The 12,279-nt window shown below is 43.9% G+C and overlaps 2 protein-coding genes across 2 annotated transcripts; both read right to left on the bottom strand.

The window, feature by feature from the left end:
- Positions 1 to 2,433: 2,433 nt before the first annotated feature.
- LOC125301503 (transmembrane protein 82-like) lies at positions 2,434 to 6,295 on the bottom strand. Its single transcript, XM_048253977.1, has 6 exons — positions 6,108 to 6,295; positions 5,895 to 5,967; positions 5,402 to 5,588; positions 4,691 to 5,108; positions 3,918 to 4,105; positions 2,434 to 3,284 (listed from the first exon to the last, which is right to left on the bottom strand). Exons 1-6 carry the CDS (start codon positions 6,172 to 6,174, stop codon positions 3,243 to 3,245), a joined length of 975 nt encoding a protein of 324 aa, XP_048109934.1. The 5' UTR covers positions 6,175 to 6,295; the 3' UTR covers positions 2,434 to 3,242.
- Positions 6,296 to 6,520: 225 nt separating this feature from the next.
- On the bottom strand, positions 6,521 to 11,873 carry slc25a34 (solute carrier family 25 member 34). The gene is made up of 6 exons (XM_048253976.1): positions 11,770 to 11,873; positions 10,464 to 11,428; positions 9,155 to 9,220; positions 7,970 to 8,122; positions 7,605 to 7,739; positions 6,521 to 7,327 (listed from the first exon to the last, which is right to left on the bottom strand). The coding sequence occupies exons 2-6, from the start codon at positions 10,938 to 10,940 to the stop codon at positions 7,145 to 7,147; spliced, it is 1,014 nt and encodes a 337-aa protein (XP_048109933.1). The 5' UTR covers positions 10,941 to 11,428; positions 11,770 to 11,873; the 3' UTR covers positions 6,521 to 7,144.
- Between the last annotated feature and the right edge of the window lie 406 nt (positions 11,874 to 12,279).

The raw sequence follows: 12,279 nt of genomic DNA, 5'->3' as shown, positions 1-12,279 counted from the left end.
TTTCCTCCACTGCTCGCCCCCTCCCTCTCTTCCTCCCTCTCTCCCTCCCACACTCCTGCTCCCTCCCTCTCCCCTGCTTAGTGACAACACTCCTTTCCCAGCCGTAAAAGGTAAACAGTTCATCACTGACAAAGCCCACTAAAATGGATGACACTTGCACAGTCATCAACTCACAAAAACAATCTAGTCATAAAGTTTTCGTACAGTCACACACACACACAGATTTCACAACCACTCATCAGCTGTGAGACATGCACTAAAACACAAGCACTGAAAGCTAAGACATGATGTATAGTACATGCAAAAAAGCATGCACTACTACAAGGCATGCGTGTGCATACACGCACACAGGCACACATACACACACACACACACGCACATGCACACACACACAAATACACAACCCCCCCTTTCCTCTCCTTTATCTCTGAGAATTCAGCAGGATGTGACTGTACCTGCCTTTTCCAGCTTTGCCTCTGCCTCTTTTCTCTGTGTGCCCCTGTTCCTCTCTCCTTCTCATTGTTCTGTCACTTTATTTTCTCTACCTCCCTCATCGAGTCTGCCCTCTCTCTTTTTTTCTGTTCCCCTTCATTCTTCTCCTCCCATCCCCCAATGCCAATGCTATTGCCTCTTGTTAGTTTTTTTTCCCCCCTTTTCTTGAAGCATCCATTTTACACAGTTTTCCTGTTGTTTTGTGCCTCTGGATAAATCAAAACAAAGTTAAATAATAATATCCAAACTGAGGCAGGCTCAGACAGTTCTCAGGAGCTCAGGTCAGTTCATGAGGGTATAAAGTGAGACTGCAGACAGATTCCTTAAAGCAAGAAGGTAGGGGAAAGGCAGGGATTGTCTAACTGAGAGGCAAAAAGTAATGATAGGAAGAAAAGAATAGTGAATACATTTTGAATGTGGTATACTAAGCCACTGGAAAAGTAAGTGCCCCCTCTCTTCATATTTATCAGTCCTATCAGCAAATAGTTTGGCTTTGAATGGACCGTAACCTTGGGAAGCTAGTTCCCTTCACTGACTCTGGAATCTGGAGCAAGGGAAGGAAAAAAGACACCAAAAGAAGAAAGGAGTTGTAGGGGGTGGGGTGGAGGGAGGGATTGAGTGAAAAGAGGGTACAGACTCATGAAAATGGAGTGAGAGAGGGAAAAGGATTGAAAGAGATGAGATAGAAAGGGTGAGATGTAAACCAATATTAGGTAAGGGGGCTACAGGGTTAAGAATCAGGGGGAGGGGTCTGGGTCGGGGGGTTGTGTTGTTCCAGTGTCTGAAGAATGGAATGCCACAGTGATGTCACAGCAGCAGGAGGGAGCATGCCCAGCAATGACATCATCCCCGCCAGCTCAAGCTCCTCCTCCTCACCATCACTTTAGTTGCCAAAAGCTGCAACTATAGACAAGAAGTGGAGGAGCAGCTCTGATGCTGTGTTTGTGTGCAAGAATCTCTCCATATGCTTGTGTGTTATATGCAGATAACACACTATCACTTTTGTCCTGTTGTGAAGAGGACAACTGACAAGGAAATGGGTTTGGAATATGCCTCAAACATCTCAAAACAGGAAATCACACAATTCTGCATGAGTATACTGCTGGTTGAGATATGATTCTGTCCTTGTTAATTTAGTAAGCTCGATGTGTGTGAGGAAAATGAGTCATAGCACATAAGTGTGTGTGTGTGTGTGTGTGTGTGTGTGTGTGTGTGTGTGTGTGCAGACTCACATTTGTGTTTAAACTGAGTCACATTAAAAGTGTGTTGTAATTGTCTTTAAAAGACGGTAGTGTGTCTCATTCACTCTATGGGCTCTATCTTGCACTCCAGCGCAATTGACTTTGTATACTCGCGCTTTTGTCTTTCCTATTTTGCAGTCAGCGCATATTGGAATTTTCCCTCCACAGGTAGGCTAATGTAGCTACTTCAGACCACCCAATTTTAGATTTGCGTCGGGCGCAACAGTCATTATCCCGCCGGTAAAGTAGCAACAGCGCCCGGGATTCGCCCACAAGGCTACTTACGCTTTGCGTTTTCATAATTCTGTTTTCTGTCGTTAAGATAGAGCCCTATGTCTTTTCTGTATTTTCTCTTCACCATACAGACGGTGATTACAAAAGCTAATCCAAACACCCCATTCTATCACTGATAATAAATATGACCAGTCAATGATTGGAGGTTTTCACATTTAATTTGACACTGAACGCATCAAGGTACTGAGAATGTTCTAGAAAATGTGTCCCCCGTGCCACCGGTGAGTTAGTCAGCCTCTGTGGATGGCAGTCAGATTTACTAACAGATATAAGCAACTCAATGACAGACATAGTTGGAACATGTTGGTCTATGTACATGCCCATGCCCCCCCCAATAATGTAATCACGTTATCAAGGTGTACATTGGACCACAGCTGCATTTAACACAAGAAAACAAAACTAGTGCTCTAAATCAAACTCACACCATCCTACCAAACCACTATTTGAGTGTGTGAATGGTTTATTGAGGTAGATGCTTTTGTTATTAAATGTTTGAATCCCGTGAACACCTGAAATTTTACAAGAAGTTCAAAATGTTTAGACCACTGTATGGTGTTTCCCCATTCATGCCGACCATGGAGTTTAGTGGGAGCCTGAGATAGTTACCACATTTCCTTGTTCATGATTGAAACAGCCAGGAGCTGAGGTTGATTACTGCACAAGAGTCTTCTTCTGTTGGGATGGTTCTGCTGACTGTGCAGTAGGCTGCTCTTATGAACAGTCTGAACAGTGTGGCCTTGACATACAGTTCTCTCTTTGTTCACAGACCAGTTCTCTTAACAATGTCCTCTAACTCTAACTTTCTTCCTTTGTGTTTTATGCTATATTTTTTCTGGAACCACTTTTCTGGAGTCCCATTTACCCATGGCATTCCATGCTATTCCTGTCATCACAGACTGTAAGCCTGTGTCTTTAAAGAATGATTTCCTGTGGCAGTGGAGAGGCCCTGCTTTATGAGTTTGAGTCATTGTCATTGTCAGAGCTTTGGCCCTACGAGGACCTGTGCCACACCCATATGCCATTCCACCTGGTTAATGAGTGAAGAGTTACATAATATGCCTGCACGGCCTGTAGATAAAACAGGTTGAGTCCACATTACAGAGCATGAACATGGGACCACATCACCATGTACAGGAGTTTAGCGGTCTTGTGCAATGGGTTCAGTCAGTTAGTCATGCCACAGTTGGCTGTGTGAGAAAAGGAAGCCTGTTCTTGTCATTCAGAGGATGGTGGGCCATGAGGATCCTTGTCATCTTCCTTGAGAAGGAACGGGATAAACACAGCCTTTAGAAACACACCCATAGCATAGAGAGCAGGTCTACATAAAAATATGTTTTACGTCATTATCAATTACACAACGAAAGTAACAAATAAAGAACACAATGAGCCAAAACAAAAACAATAGCAACCAAGTTTATGTCCTGTATTACAGGGGACCAAAACTTAAATGCAGTGCTGTGAGTTGATTTCCCCTTCTAATTACCAACTTACTGCCTTGCAGGATATATTTATAGACAGAAAGTAGCTATTAGTGCACTTGTCCTAGTTAAGAAAAACGCCTGCAGTCGATTATAGCTAACACTTGGTAGCATGTTGAATTGTCTTTGACTTCCAAAAGAGCTTGTAATCTTGACAAATTAGTGATTCTATTTCTGGGCATAGAGATCACTGCAGCATTTGTAAGTCACAGTGAACTTCAGTGCTCCTGTCCTAAATTTATTCATTTTTAACATTGACAACTTTGCTATAAAAGGGACAAGGGCACAGGATTGTTACAAAAGTGGTACCTGGGCATGTACATAGACCAACATGTTCCAACTATGTCTGTCATTGAGTTGCTTATATCTGTTAGTAAATCTGACTGCCATCCACAGAGGCTGACTAACTCACCGGTGGCACGGTGGAACGCAGGAGGCCCAGAGAGGGAAGCAGGCACACACTCTCCCCCAAGAAGCAGAACAGCACCTGGAGCACATCGGTGAAGTTCCCCACCATCAGCAGCCACACAAACAGGGTCACCACGCGGAGCCCTGCCGACCGCAGCATCGCCTGGCCGCCTGGGCTGCTCTGCTGGTCCTCTGAGGAAAGACAGAAACAAAGCTATACTCAACAAGGTGCAATAGGATCAAAGTTCATTCTTTATTCATCTCCATGCATCTTGTGGTTACTTGTTGTATGTGATGATATGATTATTAGCTTCCTCAACTAATTAAAACAAGATAAATTAGAATGGAGTGAACACAAGCTGGGGAATCTTCTCCCCAGCAGCATTTCTGAAAAGCTCATTCCCTGTCATCACTCTACTTGCTTATTATAACCTGATGTTATCATGTTGATAAGGCTCCCATATGCATTCAAAGCCTCTGAACCATGAACAGCTTTATTTTTTAAAGAACTTTTGTTCTGAGCTGATTGTCTAAGGTGTTGTTCTGAGCTGATTGTCTAAGGTGTTGGTTGATGAATGGTTACAGTCACACACACACACACACACACACACACACACACACACACACACACACAGACACAGACACACACACACATGCACACACACACACACACACACACACACACACACACACACACACACACACACACACACAGACACAGACACAGACACAGACACAGACACACAGACAGACATACACACACACACGCACACTTACCCAATACCCGAAGCAATAGTAAGATGTAGCACAGGGTCATTGGTGTCCAAAACCTCAGGTCTTCCGCCCCCAACAGGAAGTGCTGACTCACCACAGCAGTGGCAGCCACACTGGCTAGAGTGAAGATCATGACGACACTGCGGCGTAGCATAGGTAGCAGAGCGTCCCGAGAGGAGACCAGGGTGAGGCAGACGCCGCAGTCACGCTGAGAGTAGTGCCTGGGGTATAGCAGCCCTACATGAGCCCACAGGCGCTCACCCTGCCTGGCCAGGAACCAGCAGAGGCCGGCGGCCAGCAGGAGGCTGAGTCCGCGGTGCGGGGCTCCTCCGTGGAGGTACTGGAGAGTGCAGGTGAGCGCACAGCCCAGCGAGAACTGGCACTGGATCAGGAACTGCTTGGTGACTTCATGCAGGGTTCCCTAATAGAGTAGATAGAGAGAGTCTCAATCTAACTAGATCAAAACAGATGTTCCTCCAGCAGTAATATGAAGGGCCACCACAGCATTGTATTACAATACAAAAGTTTGAGCTGGAAAACTGTGTGGTGATAGACACAAGATAACGAGAGAAATTCTTTACAAGCATAATGTGACCAGTGACTTATAGTGCCTTGAGATAAAACCATTGGTGGAATGATTATGTGTAGCAATTATTGTATCACCCCAGGACTGTATAAGTTTGTGTGGTTAATGTGGGTTTTGTGGAATCTTGCCTGTCCAAAAATGAGTGAGGCCAGGACAGCTCTGAGGCAGAACTCCAGGACTATCAGGGAAGAGACGCGAGGTCCCACCAGAGAAAGAACTCCTGTGAGGAGAATGAATTGGATTCCACTGCTTAGGCGACCAATCGACTTTGTTTCACCATTTGGTCTCTCAGAAGTGCCATCTGCTGGTGTGTATCTGAGGAGTACAAGTCAAGAGACATTTGGTCAGATCCCATCAAGTGTATTATATCACTGTAACTAATAATGCTGTTTCAGACTCACTCATCAGTCCCAGCACTCAAGAAGTCATACAAATGTTGGATATTTAGGGTTGAGAGTAGACTTTTTAAACAACAACAGTTTTGCATGAAAGCCTGGAAAAGGTTTGAAAACTTGGCAACAATGTTTCATATCATCAATGTTATTATAATGGTTACAGAACATAACAATTCAAAATGTTTTATGGTTTTTATTGCTTAAATAAAATATACTGCAAAATCACCTTGTGCAACGGACGAACAGGCTAACCCGTAACAGATTACACATCAGAGTTGTTCCACAAGCCCCAACCACTCCTGATAACAAAAGAGTCATTAACTACAGGACATTATGTGTACTTTTTGAAATGTATATATTAATACAGCAGCAAACATTATCACATGAGCTCTCCCTTGATTATTTTTATATTCATTCTGAAACATCCCCACTCACTTACCTTGCAGAATGGAAACCACAGGATTGTCCTCCATCGGCAGCCACACCATTACAGCACCAAAAGTCATGATTCAAGTATAACAAACGGTGATTAGTCCAGCTCTTATGTGGGACAAGTGATTCAATCATCAAGGATCCTTTCATCAAAAAACAGAATACTCTTTTCAAAGACATGCACCCATTTCATAGCACTGATCACAGAGCTCATGTTACCACTATCTATCTCAAGCTACAAAGGTCAGGACATTACTCAACTCAAAGGAGATAACCATTCTTTTGCCTTGTATTTTCTTTCAGAGTGTACTGAGAATGAGTTTCAGTCTCGCTAAAGAACTGATTATCAATGGTGCTCTGTATTTGTACAGTATATATTTTATTGGTTTATATTTTCTAATATAAAGTACCATCAACACATTTTTATATCAGCAAAATCTTTATTAAGGGGGATACATAGTGATTAATATATCAACATTTATAGATAATTAGTATTTACATTTTTCATTCAATACATAAAGCACAGACGGCATATCATTTTCTCCATTTTACTAATGAATATAGCACATCTTTATCTTCAGGGAGAGCATACATCATATTAGCCTGTTACATGACAGTGTACTCATTCTAAGGTCAGGCACAGAGAGGAGGATTGCATCCGTTTTATGATGAGTTGTGTTCATTGACCATAGCTTTAGTATTAGTCCAAGACGTATTCAGAGGTAATTATCAGTATGTTCACTAAAACATGGAGATGTAGCACCCTGTGATTCAGTATGTACTGCTTAAAAGACAAAATGATACAAGGAAATCCTGAGAGACCTACCAAATGAACATGAGGCTAAATTAAATGGCCCCAAGAAAAGTTTCCCTTCCCTTTCTCAGCGTGATCCTGTAACACATTCTCCCTGAGAGTGTCTTTAACTGGAGTGCTCAGACTAAGGCGCAGCTGCGCTGCCATAACCTCGGCACCTAGACAAGCGAGCGTGGTTCCTGACAACCCCCCCCCACCCCACCCCGGCATGACTCTCTTTCAACAGCTCTTCACAGGGAGTCCAACTGGTACTGGAGCGCCCTCTGCCTCATCACGTCCCACAGCAGCATGCTGAGCACCGTGTGGGGGGCCAGGCGCAGGAACACCGGCCCGATGCCCTTATACAGGCCCAGCGGGCCCTCGGCCTTCATCACCTTCAGCATGCAGTCCAGGAAGCCCCGGTACAGCTGGCCCTGAGCATCAGGGATGACAGAGAAAGACAGAAGGAGAGGTAAATACAAACGGAACGAAACAGGCTAGAAAGAGTAGAAAGACTAAGAAAGACAGATGTAAGAAGTATTCGTGGCAGCGCAATTTAAACAAAAATGTGTAAGCATTATGGAATTGAGAGACATGTTTAATGTTTTGTACAAAAGTTACTAGGGGAAATCATATAGGTCATCTCAATACACAAGGCACCGACTGACACACAGATAGCCCAATTAAGAAAAGGGAATATGAAAACCCTACCCTTCGAAACTCATCCACAGGTTGGTTGTAAAGTCTTGTGCTAATCACATCAAATGGGGTCATCGTGATGGTCACCGCAAGACCACTTAGCATAGCAGCGGTCAAGGCAACCAGCCAGCTGTTTGGATGAAACCACTGTAGGAGACAATGTGCATTAAGTTAGCAAAGACTCCGCAAGAACAGCAATAATGCCATGAAAGACAAATGTCTAATTTCAGGAGGCACAGAATATCCTTGTGCTGTGCATTCACCAAGAGCTCAAAAGGATAATGATTCTTACAACTTCACACTCGGGGCAAATGAAAACTATTTTGGTGAATCTACAGAAAGTGAGAGATCTGTGTGTCTGGGGCCCATGACCTCACCTCTGTGTGAGAGACCCACTCCTTGGCCGAGCTGAAGGTTGCAAGCTGGGCAGCTGAGCCCACCATGACCCTGGGCACAGCTCCGTTCACCCCTCTCCACAGTCCCACCAGCCCCTCACGACGGTAGATGGAAGCAAAGGCACTTGACACTCCCTGAGAGGGAAAGAGACAGTGAGAGAGAGCGAGAGAAAGAGAGGATTATTAGTTTAAATCTGTAAGTCTGTTTAGCAATTGACAGTCATTTCAGGTTTAATGCAGCATGTCCCCTCTAAATTCATGTAAATCTGGCTAAACACATCAGGAGTTCCAGAATAAAAGAGGTGTTCAGGGAATTGGTTGCTTTAAAGACATAGACACAATTTACACAACTAAACATCACTGTGCTAAAGTGAATACACAGTATGTCCTGTACAACAGAATGCACTCAATCATAATTAAATGAAGCCACAAGACCGCGCTTTAACACAGAAGTGTGGGGTATTTCTGAATGGGTCCCCTTTAATTGCATTTTTTAAGCATATTTTTTGGGCTTTTTAGGTCCATAGGACAGTAGAGAGAGAGAGAGAGAAAGAAAGAAAGAAAGAAAGAAAGAAAGAAAGAAAGAGAGAGGGAGAGAGAGAGAAAGAGAGAGAGAGAAAGAGAGAGGGGAGGCGAATGGGAGAGAGATATGAGGTGGGATCAGGAAAATACTGCAGGTCGGAATCAAACCGATTGATCGGAGATCGTTCTATGTACATAGTACTATACTATAAACATACAGAGCTATTGAAGTAAATAATTCAATCACTTAACAGTAAGAGGCTACAGTAAGTAAACTAATTGTTTACGCAATGAAGGGGAAAAAATGGTATCTGTGATGCGATCCAAGCCTGGCCAAAGTTCACCTCAGGGACAAGACAAACCAAAGCCACAGCACAAACCAGGCGCACGCCTCTTTTTGAAACCCTCTCATTGGCTACAGCTAGAAGACTGTGGGAGGTGTGTCACAAGCATTTGTCTTGTGGTAGGAAACACACATGCTCAGCAGCACCTGTCTAACACGTTCAGATATAGGCCTGCTGGAACTCTGTTTCTCAACGAGACGCCATCCCTGCACACAGAGTGCAAATATGGACAGATATTTGGATGCCCTGTAATAACAGAGCCTCTGGCCATATATGTAGATCAAAGGACCATTTACTTCACCTGGTGGTTATGTTGATGACCCACAGCAATAGTCTCCACTGTTTGGGCTTGAAGATGTGTCTTGACCTTTAAGAGGGGAAAGTCAGCAATGAGACACAGTGTTAGCTTTCTGTGTGCATGTAGACTAGTGTAAAACTACCACAGGCTCTGTGTGGAATGCTCTGTGCTACAGTCATTCAATGTTAACAACCATAGAGCCAGTCCGCCAATAAAGAGTAAGGTGTGGCTGTTGCATAACACTGAACCATATGTTTAGATTATGGCAGATTGCTCACTCCAATGCTTCTTTCAATCTTTACTTTTTTTGATCTATATTATTTTTACTGCTTTACAGTTTTGAAATTTAAAATGTCATCTATCCCACGTGACTTCATACAGTGAGATCCTTGTGAGATAATGTTTCTCTTCCTGATAGCTATATTAGCATATGACATGAGTGCTCTGCTAAAGATTACTTGGCAGTTTATAGAGCGGGAAATCATGCACGTTATATTGAAGTACACAAACATACACACAGCTTGGACACCTGCCAAAGGACCCTTAAAATAGGTACACATCTCATCACATCAGCCTCCTCTGTCACCCGAGCCTATGGAAGCCTTGAATGCTGGAGAAGCCAGATAGGGTGACAAAGTCACATTTACTGGATATGTGTATATGCCGGATATCTTGTCTGACCCAGATACACATACACACGTATAGAATTTTAAATGGGTCAACATCAACAACAGGACCTGCAGAATTTCAGACATGTAACCTTACAAGACCCGACCTCTGTGAGTGGTGTTCAGATAAGGACCTACTAGATTGTAAAACATTAAGTCACACATGAAAAATCCTGGAAAACATGACTAAATTCTGCATTTGCCGTTCTGGACAATTGTACATAACTGTAATTGTACTGGACACTGTTAATAAAGCAAAGACCTAAAGAGGTGAGTAAAAGCCAAGACCCTGTCCATATTGGTAGATCTCTCAGGATATCTTTGCATCACTTTTTGTCTTTTAAGCAGTACATATATATATCAGAGGCTGCTACGACTCCATGTTTTAGTCAACATTATTGTTAACTGATATAATTAACTGATAATTACCTCTGAATTGCTTTTAAAACCCAGACGTTGACCCACATAACACCACATTCCAATAGAAATGTAGACCAAATTTGTCAAAGGGCCTTTTCTTCGCTACCATAAACATTAATGGAACTACTTAAACATGCCCTCCCCAAATTAGTTCAGCACTTCATCTTCAGAGTTCCAATCAACAGGCTTCACTTCTACTTGACCGCCTTGTCTGGTTTACTCACCAGGTAGGCTGGTGATGCCACGAAGGCCCCCAGGGCTCCCGCAACGGCTCCAGCCATGATGTTCCCTCCTGGGGCTTGGGTGAGCCCAGCCGCCTCGCTGTAGGAGTAGAAGCCCAGTCGCACGCCATTCATGAAGCCCTGGTAGAGTAAACCGGCGCTCAGGCCCTTCTGAAGGCCACGGAGACCATCGTTGCGGCCCACCACCCACAGAGCCTGCAGGACGCCCCGGTAGTGCCTCTGGTAGGAGCCGCGGGCCCTCAGCTCGCCCTGCAGCTGCAGGCGTGTCTTCACCACCTCCAGGGGGTTCGTGAACACGCAGGCTCCACAGCAGGCCAGTGCGCCCAGCACAAAGTCCAGAGGGGGCCAAAGGTGGGGTGGCCCTTGCGTCGGAGCCCGGCTTAGAGCTGGCATGGCGACTGGAGGACTGCTGAAGGGAGACTCTGTGGTTGGATAGTCCAGCAGGGTGCCTGTCGTCATCTTACGAAATGTCTCTGACGTCACAAGGAGAGTTAGTGCCTCTGATCTTGATAAAATCCAGTTTGCTGACTACACGTCAGAGAATTCCCTGGCTTTTGTTATGAGGGCTTTACAACATTTGTGAAACCCTGAGATAATCAGTGATGTACAAGCTGGTGATTGTGTCCTTATGATAGTAGTCCCAGTCCTGTTGTCAGCACTCTGTGGTCATAACTGACACACTGATCCTGCATTAGAGCAGACCACTGCACTAATACTTGGTATTTCAGATATCCTGATCCACATGCTTCTTCTAGAATCCTTGCATACAGTCTTCAGGGTCATCAAAGTGAGATGACATGAAAGTTATCCAGTCAAGTCTGGCTCCAAACTATCTCTTGACTCTACCATCGTAGTCAAAGGTAAAGATTCAATGATTTCTGGAAGGCCAGCTGTAGACAGTGCCTAAACAGGTCTTCCTGAAAGTTTCCTTAGGCTACTCTAGAGATCTGCAGGCAACATTTCAGAGGAAACAGTGATTATAATACGTGAGAGATAACCATAGTAGAGAAAAAATCTTATATTCTTATAATTTAAGAATAATTTACATAATAGCAGCGTTGTCATATTCTATTTGAAGGGTTTTCTTATACAATTAGCCTTCAGTCAAAGTGTAGTGTGACATATAGAACAACACTAACGTCATATGAAACTCGTACGAGTAGCAGTCAACCGAACTCAGGTGCTTTATGGGAGTATACAAACAGTGTGGATATGTAAAGAGTTAGTCCTGTATCGACAGTAACTTCAAAACGTTTTCAGTTTTCAGCTAGTAAGCAAGCCTGCTTACCTGTACTGTAGCCGCTCACTCTCCTCCCTGTTTGTGCCACTGTAGCAGCGAGCGATGGTAAACATGTGCATTCAATACTTTCCAGTCCCCGAAGTCCCGCCCATAGACATTTCTGTCCAATCATCACTATGTCCTAGAATAAACTACCCTCTTCCCTAAGTGTCAGACCAATCGTTTCCTGCTCCTGCCCGTCCTTCACTGCTATAGAAATTCTCTGGGTAAAAGGTTATGGAACAGAGGTGGGGGGTTGTATGATAGTGTATAAATGAGACGTTGTTATTGTTGCGTAGAGAGCGAAAGGACATAGCGTTTTCCTTGGAGAGAAACTATCCGCGTTTCTCATTAGGAAAGCATGCATAAGATGAGAGCTAAACTACTAGTCTACTTACGTATGTTTGAGAAGAGGTTTCCAAACAGACTATGAATTTTGATTGCATGAGTAAAATTGGGTCAGTTTACTGCCCAAGTGGCATCTTGAACCATTGGGGTAGGAGATAGGCCTGTGCATGA

Source organism: Alosa alosa, chromosome 10, assembly GCF_017589495.1.
Source record: "Alosa alosa isolate M-15738 ecotype Scorff River chromosome 10, AALO_Geno_1.1, whole genome shotgun sequence".
NCBI classification, from domain to species: domain Eukaryota; kingdom Metazoa; phylum Chordata; class Actinopteri; order Clupeiformes; family Clupeidae; genus Alosa; species Alosa alosa.
The sequence above is the reverse complement of the archived record's forward strand: the minus strand, read 5'-3'. Positions and strand labels throughout refer to the sequence as shown.

Bases quoted from the DNA above. Each gene is read 5' to 3' on its own strand.
- LOC125301503 (XM_048253977.1), bottom strand. From the start codon at position 6,174: ATGACTTTTGGTGCTGTAATGGTGTGGCTGCCGATGGAGGACAATCCT. The intron at 5,968-6,107 runs GTAAGTGAGTGG...TTTTGTTATCAG, and splicing joins TGTGGTTTCCATTCTGCAAG to GAGTGGTTGGGGCTTGTGGA. The intron at 4,106-4,690 runs GTAAGTGTGCGT...GTCTTTCCTCAG, and splicing joins ACTATTGCTTCGGGTATTGG to AGGACCAGCAGAGCAGCCCA.
- slc25a34 (XM_048253976.1), bottom strand. From the start codon at position 10,940: ATGACGACAGGCACCCTGCTGGACTATCCAACCACAGAGTCTCCCTTC. The intron at 9,221-10,463 runs GTGAGTAAACCA...CCCCTCTTAAAG, and splicing joins TGGCATCACCAGCCTACCTG to GTCAAGACACATCTTCAAGC. The intron at 7,740-7,969 runs GTGAGGTCATGG...TGTCTCCTACAG, and splicing joins AGTGGGTCTCTCACACAGAG to TGGTTTCATCCAAACAGCTG.